Below are 17,465 nucleotides of genomic sequence, written 5' to 3'. Positions count from 1 at the left end.
AGCAGTGCTCTGAATTACATGGAAGAAACCATACTGGGATATATATCTTGGAGGCAAAGGAGGAGGAAATGTGGCTGCTTGATGGCATTCCCAAAGCTGCAAAGAAATCTCAGAATAAAATCCAAGATACGATACCTAATAAACAGAAAGAAACCTCCTGACTTCTTTCCTCTAGTTTTCCAAAGCGAGTTTAAACTTCATAGGACCTGAATGATTGGGTTCATGGTTAGTCTTTAGCTGGTAAGAAGGTTTAAGACACCATTTTCCACAGGCACACAAAATAACAAGGCAATTGCAGGATGGACGTATCAGAGAAGCAAAGATGTTTTCACATTTCCATCCATCCCTAGAGTACAAGTTCTGCTGAAGCCTGTTGATTGCTCCCATGAGACTTTCCCACTGGACTCAGCAGGAGCTCTACATTTAAATCCCTTGTGTAGACTTGCATGCGTATTCTTCGCATATGTTATGCAAGCTAAAATCCCAAAATACAGGATGATAAACAAGTGTGAATTTCCAGAGATAGCTACATTGTTTCAGAATGAGGAAGAAATAACCCAGAACCTTTGCCTAAACCACTAAACCCACTCAAATCTTTGATGGTGTTTTCAAAAAGAAATGCTGCTTTCATCTCCTCCCAAATCATTTTTTGCAGTTGTTTGTCCAAACTGCTGGCCAACGTGGAAAAAAAATCCCATTAGGCAATGTGAGTGAGTCCTGCTGGGTTTCTAGCCTGAATGGAAGCAGTAAGAGCTCCACAGGAAACATAACAAACATGTAGAAGGGATCCTCTACCTATGGACCTGAGCCTGAAATCACTGAAATCTCTCTATATTTTCAAAAGGAGGCATCTTCCTCATTTCTTGTTTTTTTGCTGGCTGTAAGGGAAGAGCCAGGGAAGGCCGATATGCTGATATCCCGCAGTCTGGGACCTCTAGCAGTAGGCAACAGCAGGATCACTCAGATTCAGTAGCTATATGCAGATAAACCTCCTGGAAAACTCCTCATGCGTAAATGAAGGATTTGCAGGCAGATCTTTCATGTGTGTCACGAACTAAACTTGCCAAAGATGACATTCTTTGTGCCAATGAAAGGCATGAAATCAGCTCAGAATAGAAAAATGCAGTCCCACAAACCAGAGGTCAAATATTGGAAAGTATCTGCGGATGAAGTTTTAAGGGCTCCAAGCTCCTTCAAGGTGCCAAGAGCCTAAAAAGTGCTTCAGTTCCTGAGGGGACCGATTAATTTCTTCATCAGGAAGCAGCTCCTGGTACATGTGGAGGCATGCTGTCTTAGAGGAGCTGAACTTCCCACACCAGCTGCAGCACAAGGGGTACCAACCCCATCCTCCTGGCTACTACAGACACAAAGGAAGTGAAAGCAGCCTCTGCCAGCCAGAAAAATGTGATGCCTGCAATGTTCTGTTCTCTGACCTTAATGCTATCAGGTGACTGATTCAACAAAGCAGTCAGCAGACTGACAGAAAAACCCTTTTCTTAGATGGCAACTGTGACCGCACTGACTGCTCCTTTCATCCTTTCAGTCAAACCCTTCGATCTTCCCTGCCAAGCACAGGAGCAAGCATCTTCACTCCCAGGTCCTTTTCACCTCTTATGTGTTGGCTGTGAGGAAGCTGACTCCCACCTCCATAAGACCAGCCTCATTGCTGCCTTGTTTATGGGAAGAAAGTGCTCCTTGTGGAACTGAACACATTACCTAACTCCTCACCCTATCTTGGCCCACCCAGTAAAACTGCTCTGCAGGATGCAGGCAAAGCCTGGAGGACACATTGGCTAGAGAGATGCTGAGGCTGCCGCCTTCTGGACTGACCAATACAGCTCTTTTTTTCTTGCTGTTTTCTAAGCAATCTCAACTTCCATCTGTCGTTCCTTGTCTAAAATCCAAGATAAGCTCTTTTGCAGCACAGATTTTCCTTTTCTTCCCAGTTTCTACACGGGTCTATACCAATGGCTCCAAGAACTACAGTGACAAAAGCAGAAGTACCAACAGAGATCACAGATCTTTAAGGCCAAGATTTGACTACTGTGCTTTTCAAGGAAGGGCTAAAGATCTGGTGCCAGCACCAAAGCCTGGTACACCCTGACATTCATTCACAGCAGCTCCCACGGCAATAAGGGAAGGCGTCCTTTACTCACCTTAAGCCTGACTTGCTCATATATAACGATGGGCCTGTTGCTGAAGGTAATGGCATTGCAGAAGCTAGCCTGGCGCTTCACTGCCTTCTGCGTCGTGTCCATGATGATCTGGGACCCCTTTGTGTGAGGATGGAAAAGCAGAGGGCTGATGGACAGAACTCCACACTGCGGGATGGGGAGACAGTGCTTCTGCTTGTGGTGGCATCGGTGGGAAGAAGCTGAAAACGACCCGCCTATGGAATCTGAAAGCAGAATGGGGAAAAAAAAGGGTTTCAAATCTGTTGTGGGTAATAAGTGAAAAACTTTCAACGCAAAAACAAAATCAGGGGTACTTCAGAGGGGAACTGTAGTTCCAAATAAAAGTTAGTCAAATCCCCATTCTGTAAATTGCTGAGGGTTTCTAGAGCATATGGAACAATAGAAGGTTATGAGGATACTCAAGGCTCCTGTCTGGGCAGGCTGATAGTACAGAGCATGACAGGGAGATGGCAGCTCAGCACTGAAATCACAGGCCATTTCAAGGCCATACATCAGAAAAGGCGGCAGGAATTGGTTCCAAAACTGGAGCAAAACACATGTGAAGTCGCTGCACCAAAGCTGTCACACTTAGAGAAAAAGAGTTCCACTTCCAGAGGACTCCCAGGCAACTTGACCATTTCTCTCGCTCCTTTGCATCAGCAGCTCCATCAGCCCTTGCCTTCGTATCTCTTTGGACACTGTCCTATCCACCCATGTCATGCGCCAGCTCAGACACATACATTGCTAATCTATACTCAAGCACCACTCAGCAATAATCCACACGGATTCCTCTGACAACCACTACGCATTCTCCTCTCTCCTCCACTGATGGGAACCTCAGCTGAGATCCCCCTTGTCAAGAAGGCATTGATCAGCACGCTATGATTACAGTGAGGAAAGCAAAGAAAGGGAGGAAGGCTATGAAGCAGAGAGATTGCATCTTTCTCTAACCAAGGCCCTACACAAAAAGTCAATGCATGATCAACAGAGTCACGACAGCAGCTTTGTTCATGAACAAATGGATTCACGAGTTTCTTTTCAACAGGGAGCCTGCAGCAGTCCAAGCACAAAACAATCATTATACTGAACTCATCTGCTTCCTTTTCCTTGTGTGCACATACACACTACATTATGCACATATGTTTGGGAGGAGATACTCGTAGATTTGGAAACAGAGGATCAACAGAATAAAGGATTATTCCTTGATAGACTCAGGGGTGCAACAAAAGCAAATATGACCTTAACAATGTGCCAGCCTGCACCATAAAGATGCATGACTAAACAGTATAGTTAAAAACTCTATTCCTCACACATGTAAACTATAGAAACTAATAATATACATTCTTCATATAAATTAATTGCTGAGTGTTATGTCTTCATATAGCTACTGTAAAATAATGCTTATACCGCTAATGTAACTCTTGGTTTTGTAATAAAAAGCCTAGACCCTATTTCTCCCAGACTTTGGGGTAGTTTTAGCTTGCAGCTACATGAAGTTGTAATGGCACATCATCAGAATGAGCGTAAATAACTAGCAATAGGACTTAAAATCCTGGTTTCTGATGAGAACATTTTAATTAAACTTCAGCGTCAGTCACTCTGGCCTTCTCCTCTCATTTCCTTGCTGTTTTTTTTTTCCTCCCATTTTCAGCAACAGTGCTATCCCTTCAGAACAGAGCAGGGGGGGCAGACAAACTGGGCTGTTACCTTTAAACACTAATGCTTTAAGGGAGAAATGAGCCAACTGGGAGTTATCTGATGCTAAAAATAACGTGGAAGGTAAGTCATCTTCCTTCTCCTGTTCCTCACACTCGGAAAGGGAGAAATAAGGTGCAGAGCACCAGGAGAAAGTAGACGTTCACCTGAGCAGGCAGGTCAGAGAGGGAAATCAGGAGGAACAGACTGCATGAAGGGGGAGCTTGACACAGGGAAGGTCAGGATGCAGCAGTTCACATGAGCCTGACCTTTTTCCTTTGGGCACGCTACTGGCCTGGGGCAGAGCACCCCGTCTCTCCCCAGAGCCCAGACTGGGTGGTCATAAGACACCGCAAGCTGCAGCAGCCGTACAGAGACAACCTTCGGAGATTACCTCCTAAGACCCGTTTAACTAGAGGCTGTCTTATGTCCCGAAGAACAGGAGATTGAATCCCTTCCAGCATCACTAAATTTTTTCCAAACCAGTTATGTTCTCTACTATCAACCCTCTGGAAGCCTGTTAAGCCGTCAGCTTTAGTGATACCTTGCTGATGTGTTCCTCAGGCTTAATGGTATTTTTGCAAAGAAGTATTTCTATTATCGCTGCAAACATGATGCCGTTCGCCTTCACAAATGGTTATGAGCCAGAGCCAGCAGAAGTGGCCAACTTAACCTTGCTCCACTCCACTTCCCCAGGGAAGTCACGCTGGTCTGCAGGGACAAGACCGCTGACAGATGGTCAAAGCAAATCATCCCAGCCTCTCTTTTGGCAGAAATTTTTCAAGCCACTGGATCTCCTCATTGCTCATCTCTTATCTGCCTCTCTGTTTCCACTATACCCCTTTTTTATAGGCAGACTAACTAAAAATAAACATCTAGTGTGAAAACTTCCATTCCTGCATTTTTCAGCTTCTTTACAATATATATGAAGTCAGAGTCATTTCTGAAACAAGACACCTATTGAGGGATATAATCAATTGTTTGAGATAATTTAAAATCAAGGGATCCATAGAAAAATATGAAAAACTTTTTCTAGTCATTTCCAGTCTTGTTTTTTTCAACACCTCTTTGATAGTTTCTAGGTATGCATATATGTGAAAGAAGCAACTGCTAGTAAATACACATTCAATTCATGACATCTTTGCATCCAGATCTGAATTTTGTAGCTTAAACTTTTTACTAGCAGTCACTCACCAAAACAAGTTCATGCAGTGCAAGGGCACACACATTATAACCTATTTGCATCTCCCAGTGCGCTAATTTTATCAGATAACTTGGCTGTGCTCATAGCTGCTGCACCTCTCCACAGGACATTGCGCCCTTTTAAAATGCGGTAATGGAGTCACCAAAACTGCCCACATCTTTCAAAAGAGGCTCTGATAACAAGACCGCATACGGCCCGCACATCTGCTGGAGCAGCGTTACAGAGCCACAGGTCCTGCCTGACCCCACGGGGAGGGTGTTAGAGGAATGCTTATTTGCTGTGACAGTCTGGCACCACTGTGGACCCCCTTCTCTCTCCCAAATGCTCTTACACAGCGATGACTTCTGCTTGATGAACAGACTTGGGTAAGGAGCAGAAAAGGTCTCAATTTTTTAAAAGTGCAGCTATTTAGTGATGGGGTTTCACACCTTACAAATACTTGAAGTTACAAAGCAAGGGGTCAAACACAAAGGCCTTTGCTTAACTTCTTCAGGGCAGCATGTCACTCCAAAAGGAAGAGACAGTGTGCGACTCCAGATGGCAACACAAACACCTGGGACTGGACTTAGATGAGGAAAGGGACACTTCAGCAACACAAGCTGGTGAGATGCACCGCTGTCCTTGCTTGGCCAGCTAAAAACGAAATAAATCATCTGCTTAAGGTTTTTGTTTTCATTGGGCTGGACCTGGACTCCAGCCTTCTCCCATCCCCTTGTTTAAACTACTACACATTTTGACACCCTCAGCCTTTGCTACCAGCAATGCTGGTACAATACAGCTGGGGCCCCTGAAGTACCTTTCAATTTTTTTTATTTTTTTTTTTTCCATTATGTGAAAGAACTGAGTGAAACTCACAAACCCAAAGTTTCAGCTGGTGAAACAGTCAGAAGTCCTTCTGATTTCACAGCATCCATATAAGGCTCCCTTAACTGAGAGTCTGTCCCATACTCCTCCTGTGCCACAACGTGACATCAGCCACCCAACAAAGGCAAACTGAAGTAAATGCTTGAAAGAAAAATTGCAAACAAGTATCTGAAAGAAGGCTGAAATATGGCAGCATGTTCAAGGTACTGCAAGTTTCCTACTCTGCAGCATAACACAACTTCCCCCTAACAAGCAGTTGTGACAACATGGCAAGGTGACACAAACTGGTATCTTGTGACAAAAGTCATCAGGGCAAAACCACACCCGTCTGAAAACAGCCTTGGTGTCAAAGGGCTACAAATCTAGAGGCGCACCATGCTTTCCAGGTTTCATGTTGGGGGTCACAAAGAACAGCACCTGCTCAGTCTTATGGTTTTCATGATTGGATAGACTTCAGTTTTCAGTTTGTGCCCACTAATAGATGCTGTTTGAACCATTTTGTTCAATACTGGGTTTGAGCCCTGAACACAACCTGCCCTGATGCCATAAGCCTGCCAAAAGAGCAGCAAGAGTGGTAATGTACCATGTGCTCCCCTGAGCCACAAGCACGTGGGCTGGATCCTCTGAAACCTTTAGTAAGCCAGGGCAAAGGAGACATCAACGTGAACCACAACATGAAGCAGCCTGAACTGCTCTGCCTTCCATGTCCCGCTCTGAAGAGCATCCTTTTCGGAGCCCTGTTTGAGAAAGGAAATATTGCCCCAAAGGTGGCACACTTCTCCCTCCCCATGCATCAGATGTCCCTGGTTTCCTGGATCTCAAGGCCTGAGCAGCACCAAGACAATACTTAAAAGACAGCACTGGATGTTCTCAGCTTAGCAAAATACATCCCAAAGCCTGCTAGGGGTTTTCACCAGAAGCATTCATGGTCTGCAAACATTAGGCAAAATCTTAAAGGCTTGGGATTTCTTAAATGCTGCAAGAAATGGCTGGATTTAACTTTTTTAAAATATGGTTTTTCCGGTTGAAAAAATCTTGATAAGCACTTATCAGAACACTGTCAAAAACTCATTCCAAACTCATAACTAATGGCAAGGTATTTAGATAAACTTCTTAGAGCATGTAAAATAAGTGTCATTCAGAACTGAAAGAAACAGGAAAAGATGACTTCAAAACAGAGCCCAGGGACCGACGTGCCAGAGTAAGTGGGAACGACAAATCCCTGTCCACCTGGGGAGGAGGAGAGGAGAGGTCTGGGGCTGGTGGCAGAGGTACCTGTCCTGCAGGCTAGTGACAGTGAAAAGAGTGGACAGGGCAAAACACCACACTCTGAAAAGAGAAAAGGGTTTCAAAATTACTACGTTATCACAAGAGGCTGACAGACAGTGCTTCATCTGGCTGGTAGCCCTAATGTATAAGCATTTAAAATGAAGGGTTCTAGAAGGAAGGAAAGGAAACCATGTGCGGGTGTGGGGAATGGAAGGGAAGCCCTGCCCCAGGGACACTGGCACGATGCAGCAGGAAAGCCCTAACCCTGAAACAACATCTGCACAGCCTTTCCAAAGCTGGATGGTTACTAGCAGCACAGGGAGAAAACATCAGCTGTGAAATGAATGCTTATAAGCCTTACCACTTTTTGAGGTGGTCCCATCCTTTCGAGAATTATCAGTAAAATACAGTGTAACCAGTTACGCTGATCTTTACATTTGCTAATTAAGTTCAAAAGGAAAAAAACAGAGTGAATTTGTTGTGCTAAGCTTCACAAATGCATTCTTAAAACCACACTTCAAGATACAGTTCATTAAAAATAAATATTAGCTTAACACTAGTGGAAACTGAAAAGGGATTGCAAACAGTGTTTTCTCACATGCAGCCTGACCCAGGACATGAGTACAGAAAGAAGAGAACCATAAACTAATGCAAATTAAAAACAAGAGTGTCTTCACTGCCTTTAAAAATGTTTGGTGTTCTTGGAGGAACAAATAACCATGTATTTCCAGTCTATAGCTAACTCTCCCTGTGCCTTTTACAATGATATTGACCCTATCAGACTGCTGTCACCACGGTCAACTACTCATCTTGGCATTACAAGATGACCACGAAGAAAAAGCAAAGCTTTGCTCTTCCACAACGACAGACTACAGCTTTGCAGGTGTTGGGACATTTGATGATAGCAATGAAAAGCGTTAATTCTGGAGCATTAAAACCAGAACACCTGAAATTATGGAGCATCTTGGGTTAAACTTCAGTGACTTAGGGACATATCTACGAGGTGGATCTCAGCCAGCAGGTCAGATCTAGCACTCTCATCCAAGACTTCAAGTCAAAGCCAAAATGTAACTTATTTTCATCTGTGCTATTTTAGCAGTGACGAGATGTATCAAGAGAGTAGGTTCGCACATAGTGTAAGATTTTCCACTTAAATCGCAAGCTACAAGACAAGAGGCAGGTGCAAACAAGACCACATGCACATGAAAGGAGATAACAGCAGTCAGGGTGGAGGTTAGAGTTGTGCTTTCTTCTTTTTAGACCAAAAAGCAAAGCTGTATTTAAAGTAACAGATCTGAAAAACAGCAAGGGTGGTTGTACACACATCTATGAGAAGCCCCCCAACCCAGTATAAAAAGTGGGCAAAAGAAGCTGCAGTTGATTGCAGGATGATCCACAACAGATCCATCTTTCAGACCTGGTGGATAAGTGGTAGGGAGTGGTTAGTTTCTGAGGAGCCTTCAAAGTGAAGAACCTGATTTTTGATTTTATAGAGAAAAACAGAATTAGTGAAAGAGATGCAAAAAGTGACAGTAAGGGCAGAGGGCAGGAAAACAGCATAAATTTAGAATAAGTACAAGTATGGTAAGACTTTGTCAATGGCAAGAGAGAGGAGACACTGAAGCTTGCAGAAAGGAAAGGAAAAGGGAAAGGCTGTGTCCTGAAGATGGGGCAGAGGTGCAGGCACAATCTGTAAGACTCAGGACACTGATGTGTTTGAGCAGATTTAGGAGGATGTGTTGAAACAGAGCCTGCTATTTCCTCCGCCTCTCTGCTCAGCTGGGATGTGCGTTTGCCCTCCACCACAGGGAGCACAGTACCTGAGGAGCAGAGATGTGTCCTGTTCAACAGTCCCTCCTAACCTCTGCAGGAGTGCCAGGCAATTACCTGTGGGGGAGGCTTTTCTGGCAATGTCAGCTGAACCTCTCGACTTACAAGTCCCTGCTTACATCTTGGATGTAATGAAGGATTGCTTGGAGACGATGCTGAGGCTATGAATATTAGTAAAAGTTAAGGGGGGGAGCAATTTTTACAAAGCTTAAAAAAAGAAGATAAAATAGCTGAGGAGTGACAGAAGAATAAGAGCTCTGCTTCAGTTACATTAAGCCTGAGTTGTTTGTAATACTTTATTAAAAAAAAAAAAAAAAAAAAAAGAGCAAAAATTTAGGTTGGTCAAAGGAGATGTAAGAACTACAGAGGAGAGGTGCATCTGTTAATTGACTGTAGGAAGGATATGAGTGAACTAATGTCAGTGGTTGAAATTACCCACAGAGAGATCAGAAGATGTTCCTGGGCAGAGTCTAAAGGAGACTCTGCCAGCTGGGGGAAGGAAGGTGAGGAAGATCCTTATAACGCAAGAGAGGCCCGAGGAGAGGACAGCAAGGCAGGACTGAACTGGGGAGGCAAACCCTCACACACACCATCTCCAGGAGGAACAGTCTGGTGATGGCACTGTAAGCACTTAAAAATACCAACCACCACAAAGGTGGCTGATCATGCCCTTTTTTTGTGAAGAAAAGATGGTATCATAAGAGAGGTGTGTGAATACCTAAGTATTTCTGTATGCACATAAGGCTATTGAGAATAAACACCTTTCCCTTACAAATTGATTCTTAAACTTCCCACTTCAGTAATGATGCCATGCAATCATTAACCAACTCCTAGTCCCTACTTAGGCAACGGCTTACCCAGCATCTCTCACAGTTGTTCGTAGCAATTCAGCCACTGATGCCATGGAGAACGGAGGATGGCTGCAAGACCTCCAGTACCACTCCAGTTCCCACGAGTGCAGCCCACCCTTTGCAGGCTCCCTCCTTGCCCTCTCCCTGTGCAAATCCCCCCAGGCCCCTGCAGACCATAAGCCCACTAAGCACATAAGAACAAAAAGAGCATAAGAAAGCAGCCATATGCTCCTGTCTGCTGGGTAAGGAAAGAAGGTGCAAGCATCAAGATGGGCAGTATCAAGATGAATTGCCTCAGGACCCACGTCCCCAGGGGTCCAGCCAGGTCCACGGAAAGGAGACTGAGATCCCTCCAACAGCAGCCACTTCTCCCCATACTACCTTCCAGCAGTTTCTCTGAGCCACAGGCAGGAGTGACTTGCCTGTGCCATGTAATTATTTTTGAGAGCAACAAGGCACTTCTGACCTTATTCTCTTTGCATATTGGTGATTTTGCATCTTTATTATTATTACTAAGGCATCATAAGTTAGAGTAGGAAATGAGATGATCAAAGTAAAAATAGTGCTCTCGAAGCATCCAAGATCTCTTCCTTGATTTAGAGCAGTTTTGCTCTGCTGCGATCAGGTAATGTCTGTCAGCAGTGTAACGAGAAATGTAAAAATGTATTTATGTCTTGTAACAAAAGAAAGCAAGATTAAATCCAGTTTGGTTTAAGATTTAGGGATGTTTTAAAAATTCTGTTTATCCTTCTCTTGCAAATGTGCAGTTTGGGAATTTTCTCCTTTGCTAATATCTGATGCTTCAGGAGGAGGAGGAGAAACAGCTTGCCCAAGGTCACGGCTGATCTGTCCATGCTGCAGATGGTGGGAGAGGAGGAAGAAAAAACCCCAAAACTTTCCATGCTACCTCCTCTTGATAATCCTTATCTTCTCGAAGATAAACTGATACACTGTTGGCCACATGATTATGTGTACTTTATAAAATAAGTTACATTTGCTTCTCTGACCCACTGCATTAACGAACCAGTTCCCTGCCACAGCTCCTTTTCCAGAAACTGTCCACCTGGGACAAACCAGTGAACTCTCCCATCTACCGTAATTCCAGTTACTCATTTTCTTAATATAGATCAGAACTATGCACAGAACATTTTACTCCTGTATTAACATTACAGAGCTACTCCTAATTTATGGTCATGTAAAGTAAGCTTAAGTAGTTATTGTAGACATTTAACTAAGAGCAGTGCTGCTGAGATTGGGGCCAACAGTACCTCCTCCCCTCTCCCTAACCTCATGCAAGCACACGGAGAGGTCAAATTCACCTTCTGCTCTCCCCTGTGTCCTCGGGTCTGCCAGGAAGCCCAGCGGTGGCTCCACATGGGCTGTCCCCACACAGCACATCCTCTGGCCCCTGTGCCAGAGGCAGGCACCTGGGCTAGGCAGGTCCCAGGGAACGGCACAAGTACAAACCTTGCAGTGGTTTGGAACCAAAGCCTCACCCTCCCAAGCCCAGAGTTTCCACCACAGTGCTAACTGCATGCTGCTTTCCCCTTCCCCTCCTGCGATACCAGGCGCAGCTGTGATGAACTGCCAGGCTGCTGCCCCAGAGGTAGCCGTGTTCCACTGCACAGCCTGCAGAGCAGCCACTCTCCGAGGGTTCATGACAGTTCACACTGCAAAAAAGTAGCTACATTAAAGCAGAGCCTGACTGCAAATATTTTATGGCCACGTAGTACTTCCATGCACTACAAATCAATGTAAAAGATGTTTTCTTCAAGGGGCCTCATATAGACTGTGTTTTTAAAATGCATTCCCTCTGCTAAATATAAATCAGTAAGAGTTTTTGTTCTTCCAAAAGATTAACCAGCCTCAGTATTTTGGGATCTAATTCTAAAATACTTGTAGAGGTGCCAGCATTCTCTTCCAATTTAAATACAGTTTAATGGAAAGTCTATCCTGGGCACATTTTCCATGTACAGTGTAATGGCTTGCAAGTCTGAATATTAAGAGTTCACCAGAAGCAGAAGTAACCTGTCAAGGTTAAACTTTAGACATTTTTCAGGACAAGAAGGAAGGTGGGAGCAATGGAGAGCACGAATAAAGCAAACATAAGGGTGGCAGAGACAAGCAAATGGACCTGCAGAACCAAAATCCAAGAGATGGTGTAGCCTACAGACAAAGCCTTGCAAAGAAAATGCAAGTTGGAGCAGCTGTGGTTCTGAACCCAAACCCTTGATTTAGCTTTGAGTAATACCTCTGTAAAATCAAAGATGTGCCTCTAGACTCAAGATGCTGAACTGGGCCCACAGCAGGCTACTCACACAATATAATGAGCTACATTAGGATACTGTTCTTTATACTCCCTCTATCACCAGTGGAAAAAGATAGGGTCTTAAAAGTGTCATGAGGAGCATCTCTGAATTATGCTTCTTGTCTGCATCATCAAATGGACAATGCTCTGCCACTGCTCCACCCTTCATCCCAGTGCATGATACGTACGTTAGGAATGCAAAACACTGTGGCCAAAAACCTCTTGCTTTTTTTGACCTCCCATATCCTAGGTGTCTTGTTTAGCACAGCTCCTGAATCAGAGACCACCTCTTACTGAGAAAGACAAAAGCCCCAGGCTGGAGACACCATCCTACCTTGCTCTCAAAAAACTGTGGCTCTGCCAAGTGATCCTGGAATAAGGCAAGTGAACAGTAAGACCTTCGAATAGCGCAGGCTTCCCAACATAGAACAGAAAGCATGAACATCTCTGCAGAGACAGCATTTGCAAGAAGGTGGGATGGGTGCTGGGCTGGTATTTGTAGCTCCAGGGAAGAGAACAAAGATTGCCTCTAGAAAGAGCCTGGAAAACACTCCAAGACAGGGGCAGCATCACTCATCTAACAGCAAAATCCAGAATTGCATTAACTGAAGTATCCCTGAGATCATAGCAATGTAACCCTCGAACACCATCAGTTCCTCAAAGCCACAAAAGATTTAGAGCCCAACATGCTAGGTGAGCTTAGATCACAGCAAAGAGCTTCTTCCTCAAGAGCTCATGGCATCAGCCATGCTGGGGATTCAGCATCCACACATGCTTTGTTGCCTTCACAAATACCCATCTCTGTGCACAGCACAGCCCTGATGTGCTCTTGCTGTACAGTTGGTAAGGCATAATGTTCCTTTCTGTTCAGAAACATTATAGACAACTTTGGACAGCAGTTGTGAAATCTCCAGATGCTCCTGCAATCCTGTAATGGAGATCTTCCACCCCTCAACAGAGGCACCAAGAATTTCCAGAGCACCACAGTGTCCATTGTTCTGCAGCTGCATTGCTCTTGTCAACCAGGGCTGAGGGTCAGCCTGCATCACCCCAGGAGCCAGGGAGTGAGCACTTAGCCCTCTCTCCAAGGACCATGTTGCTTAGCTGCGTGAGCAGGCCTTCGAATCTTTTGCAAAAACATTCTGCTGATGATGTCCTCATACTTAGGTCCTTGCTTTCTCCTTTCTACAGACTGGTGGCTGTAAATACAGTGTCACCCAGTACATCTCTGTGTCTTTCTTTGTTTTCATTTCTTTCTGATCAACTGAAAACTCCCCTTTTCAACATGAGAAAATTGCACTGCTCACTTTGTTGTTCATCGGTACAGTTTCCAAACTATTTCCCTCCACACCAGTTACCCAAATAAAAAGACTGTCATTCAATATAAAGTCCAAAAGCAATCCTAAAAGGAAGCCCTTCAAACATACATCAGCTGAGGGTCTCCCAACTGCAGGGTTTATGCCATTGTGAAATGGAATATTCTTCGCTCATGAAGGATAAATGCACCTGAAATTCCAGTGTTGCTACACACTGACTAGACCCCTAAAGATATTGATTCAATTTTTTCCTGATTATGTTTGGCTGCAAACAAATCCCAAAAGTATGGGGTTATTAGAACTAGCAACTTATCAGGCTGGTGAAAATTTACTACTGCCTCTGCTACTCAGCCACATTTAACATCGTCTTAATTGTTTCTCAGCCAGTTCCCTCTTTCAAGTTTTCCATCACTGGCCTCACCTCAAGCCGCACATTTCTCTCTCACTTAAATTTACTCCCTTATTATTATTTAAAAAAAAAAAAAAACTCTTGCACTCTCCTCGTTTGTTCTCCTTAAGACAGGCGTGCTTCGTATCTTCTCATTAAAAAAAAAAAAAAAAAAAAAAAGAAAAGAAAACGAAAAACCACCACTCCTCTCCTGAAGCAACAGGTCCTAGTGATTAACCAAGGCTCCCTCACCTCACAAAGTTATAATTAGATGGATTTATTTTGGTAGCACCCACTAGTTAATCTGTAACGTATTCCTGCAAAGTAACTTGCACTGGGTACCGAGGTTACAGAGCTTGCCATCAAAATGGCAGTTTCCCAAGTGCATTGCTGGGGTGAACGTGTGGGAGCTCCATGCCTGACTCCCCCACCACGGAGCTGCTAAAATTCCAGCCCACCCGGCAGAGCCGGCATGAGACGTGAAGCTGCCTACCCTGCACAGGACACCAGCGCTGCTCTCCAGCAACTTCTCGCTGCACAAACATAAATTATAACCAAGAAATTTTGCCCAGACCAGAGAGGTCTCCAGTAGCACTCAAGTGCTAGCCACTACATGATTAAAACATATATATTTTTTGCAGGCAAATAATTTAAGCGCTACTGAGACAAATCCAGGAGAAAGGGCAACATTTCTTCTTTACGCAAGAATTTGGCCATCCACGCGTGCATTCCTTCATTAATCTGCACTTTCTGTACCACAGTCACAAGTGGAATCTAAATTACTGACCTTCCTGCTCTCATCTGGCTCTGCAGCACATCGCTTGCACCAGTTTAAACACCTCCTACCAGTAATCCAGCCCGTTTCCCCAGCAGACCAGCATCTGAGCCTGGATCATTGAATTAAAACATGAAACTGCAACAGCCAATCAGGGCATGAAATTCCAGTTTATTTTAACAACGATAAACAGCATCCCTGGCACTTATTCCAAAGAAAAAGCATGAATACTATTCCATCATCTTTCTTAGCAATTCCCATGCTAGACCCATGAAGTTGTTACTTAACATTTTGCTATAAATAGCTGCTGGAGCAGTCCATACAGGAACTTGTTTTCCTTAGCATCTGCTGTAACCGGCCAGCCAGTAAAAAAACAAGGGTGCTGAATCCTTATTGCCTGAGGACAAGAGCACATAAAGATGTTTTTTTTCTTTAAAAGTGATCCTACCTGCTAACCACTGCCTCATGCTGAATCACAAAAATGAGATGGGTCTTGCCCCAAACTGTTTACAGTCTGCATATAACAAAATAAACAGCAAATAAACGGAAGTAAGAGGAAGATATTTTTCTAAATAATATAAGTTTTATCTGATTTCAATTGATTTTAATGAATCTGTCAGGACACGTGCTGTTCAACACCCTCAGCCAATGCAATTCCTTGCACCAGAGGACAGTGGGAGGTTACTCCAGCACCTCTTCTGTCACCACAACAGCACACAAAAGAGCTCCAGTCCTCTCTGAAGAAATACGCTTCAAACTAAAAGCTCAAAGCCCTTTCATTATAAGCCCTGACAGAATTTCCATAAACTTTCTTGATTATTTTCTTACCACTTGAGTAACACAGTCAATCCCTCGGGTTGTTTTGTAAAGGATGCTACCCCAATGCTTCTCAAGACAGGGTGCCAAGGAAGCTTTGCCACCCCTGGCTTGGAAATTGCGTGAACACTGATGTGTGCAAGCTAAGCAGAAGAAAACTTCCCAATGATTCAGTCTTCAGCAATTTTATACTGCTGCAGTATAACACCACCTTTCCTGACTCAGATGATCAGTTACCATTTACTGAATTTGGGTAATGTAGAACAGGTGACTTGGAAGGAAGAGCACGAAGATAAAATATGACTGTATTTCTAAATAGCTGAAAGACGAGAGATGTGCTAGAAAAGCAAGCCAGCTTGGAACGGGAACAACACAGTTTTAAAATTCATGCAAAAGGGCATTTTTGCATATTGAGGTGTTGATAAGAGTCAAAAGAGGAAGAAATCTGATGTCACACCATTCAGAGCATTGTTCCTGATGTTGCCACATTCATGGTGTGACTGCCTTGAAGGTCATGTGCAAATAGGAAACAAGCCTAAAGGGCTCAGGGGACTTTATTCTCTTGGTGGAAAGACACCTACACTACTTCAGAAGAGGAGGAGCAATTAAGTATGGAGCCCAATTCATTCATCCATTTTCCTTGCTTCTTTGTAGCTTGAAAAATCATGGAAAATCCTTTAGTCTTTGTCCAGCTAAGGGGCATTTCTTCTGCTAGGAAAGACCGCTGGATATTTAATTTTTTTTTAGTATATAATGGCACCTGTTTCTTTAAAGCTACAGCTCTAAATAATAATTTAATAAGGACCACACTGCATCCCTGACAGATGCTCCTTCCTGCCAGTACAGAGAGATGCAGCTGTTGAACTGGTCTGCAAATCCAGACCTCTGGGCCACAAAGCATTTCCCTCATTAGCTTTCTGCCCCTAAAAACCAATCTCAATGCATAATCTGAACCTAACGTTGTAAATGCAGTACATACAGGAAAAACACAAAACACTCGTCATCAAACTGAAGTGTCAGAAATCCAAAACTGCTACTGATCTTTAATATTTTCCAAAGGGTGCACTGCAAAATCACTTCTCTGGAGTACTGAAGTTATTTAAGGTAACTTGCCCATACTTACACTCCATTACAGCTGCCCACACAACGTTACACACCTCCTCCTGCATCAACTGAGCCAGCAGTACCAGGCACATATGTGTCATAAAACTACTGCTTCTGCCACACACTGAAGATAAAATGGATAAAGTCTGTCCACAAGGGTTCAAGCACAGATTCCCCAAAGCACAGTGAGCCTCCAGTGAGCAGCTTTGCTGTGGGGGGGTTCAGAGCAGAAAGGTCTCTGTGGGATAATCACGAGTGGGTAAAGAGAGCTCAGGCAGTCATTTTACAGATAACGGAATAGAAACATCTTCCAGCATTTTGCTGAAACTATTTGCTGGCTGAGGTTACCGGGTCTCTGGTGAAGAGCACTGTAAGATCTGCAGTCATCTCTTGCAAACCTGTTGAATGACTTTAGCACTCTTTCAAATCTATTTGTAGAATATTTGGAGGATATTTCCCTGCATTTCATCCTTTCTACCATGGGAACAGACAGCCTGAATGTTTCATCCTTTGTCTGATAAATACCATTGCAAATCTGCCTAGGAGGGATACAGGCAGCTGTAATCACTGCATCTCCATTTCAGGAATTAATTTCTAACACGATGCAAGATCTTCTACTGTATCCCAAAGACAGCCTTGCCCACTTCCCACCTAAGCCTGACTGCTAGAAGCCATGCACAGAATAGCACAGGCCAAGGAGAGTAAGATCATTTTATAGTCAGTAACCATCCAAAATCCAAGCGATGAAATACAGTGATACAATATCTAGATATTGAATCACCCACCCTTGCTCAAGCAATAGAGCCTTGGGCTGGACAGAAAGGAACCTTGTCACAGCCTTCAAGCAGCAAGGTCTCTTCAGACAATTTTG

The 17,465-nt window shown here is 43.9% G+C and overlaps 1 protein-coding gene across 2 annotated transcripts in view; it reads right to left on the bottom strand.

Moving 5' to 3' along the window:
- The window catches only part of NEURL1 (neuralized E3 ubiquitin protein ligase 1), a 165,726-nt gene that overhangs the window by 65,274 nt on the left and 82,987 nt on the right, over positions 1-17,465 (bottom strand). For both annotated transcript variants that reach the window (XM_037400918.1, XM_037400919.1), the window contains exon 2: positions 2,157-2,398. In XM_037400918.1, the coding sequence (XP_037256815.1) occupies positions 2,157-2,398 (242 nt within the window). The remainder of the gene's footprint in view (positions 1-2,156; positions 2,399-17,465) is intronic.

This window comes from Falco rusticolus, chromosome 9, assembly GCF_015220075.1.
Source record: "Falco rusticolus isolate bFalRus1 chromosome 9, bFalRus1.pri, whole genome shotgun sequence".
In the NCBI taxonomy this organism is placed as follows: domain Eukaryota; kingdom Metazoa; phylum Chordata; class Aves; order Falconiformes; family Falconidae; genus Falco; species Falco rusticolus.
The sequence above is the reverse complement of the archived record's forward strand: the minus strand, read 5'-3'. Positions and strand labels throughout refer to the sequence as shown.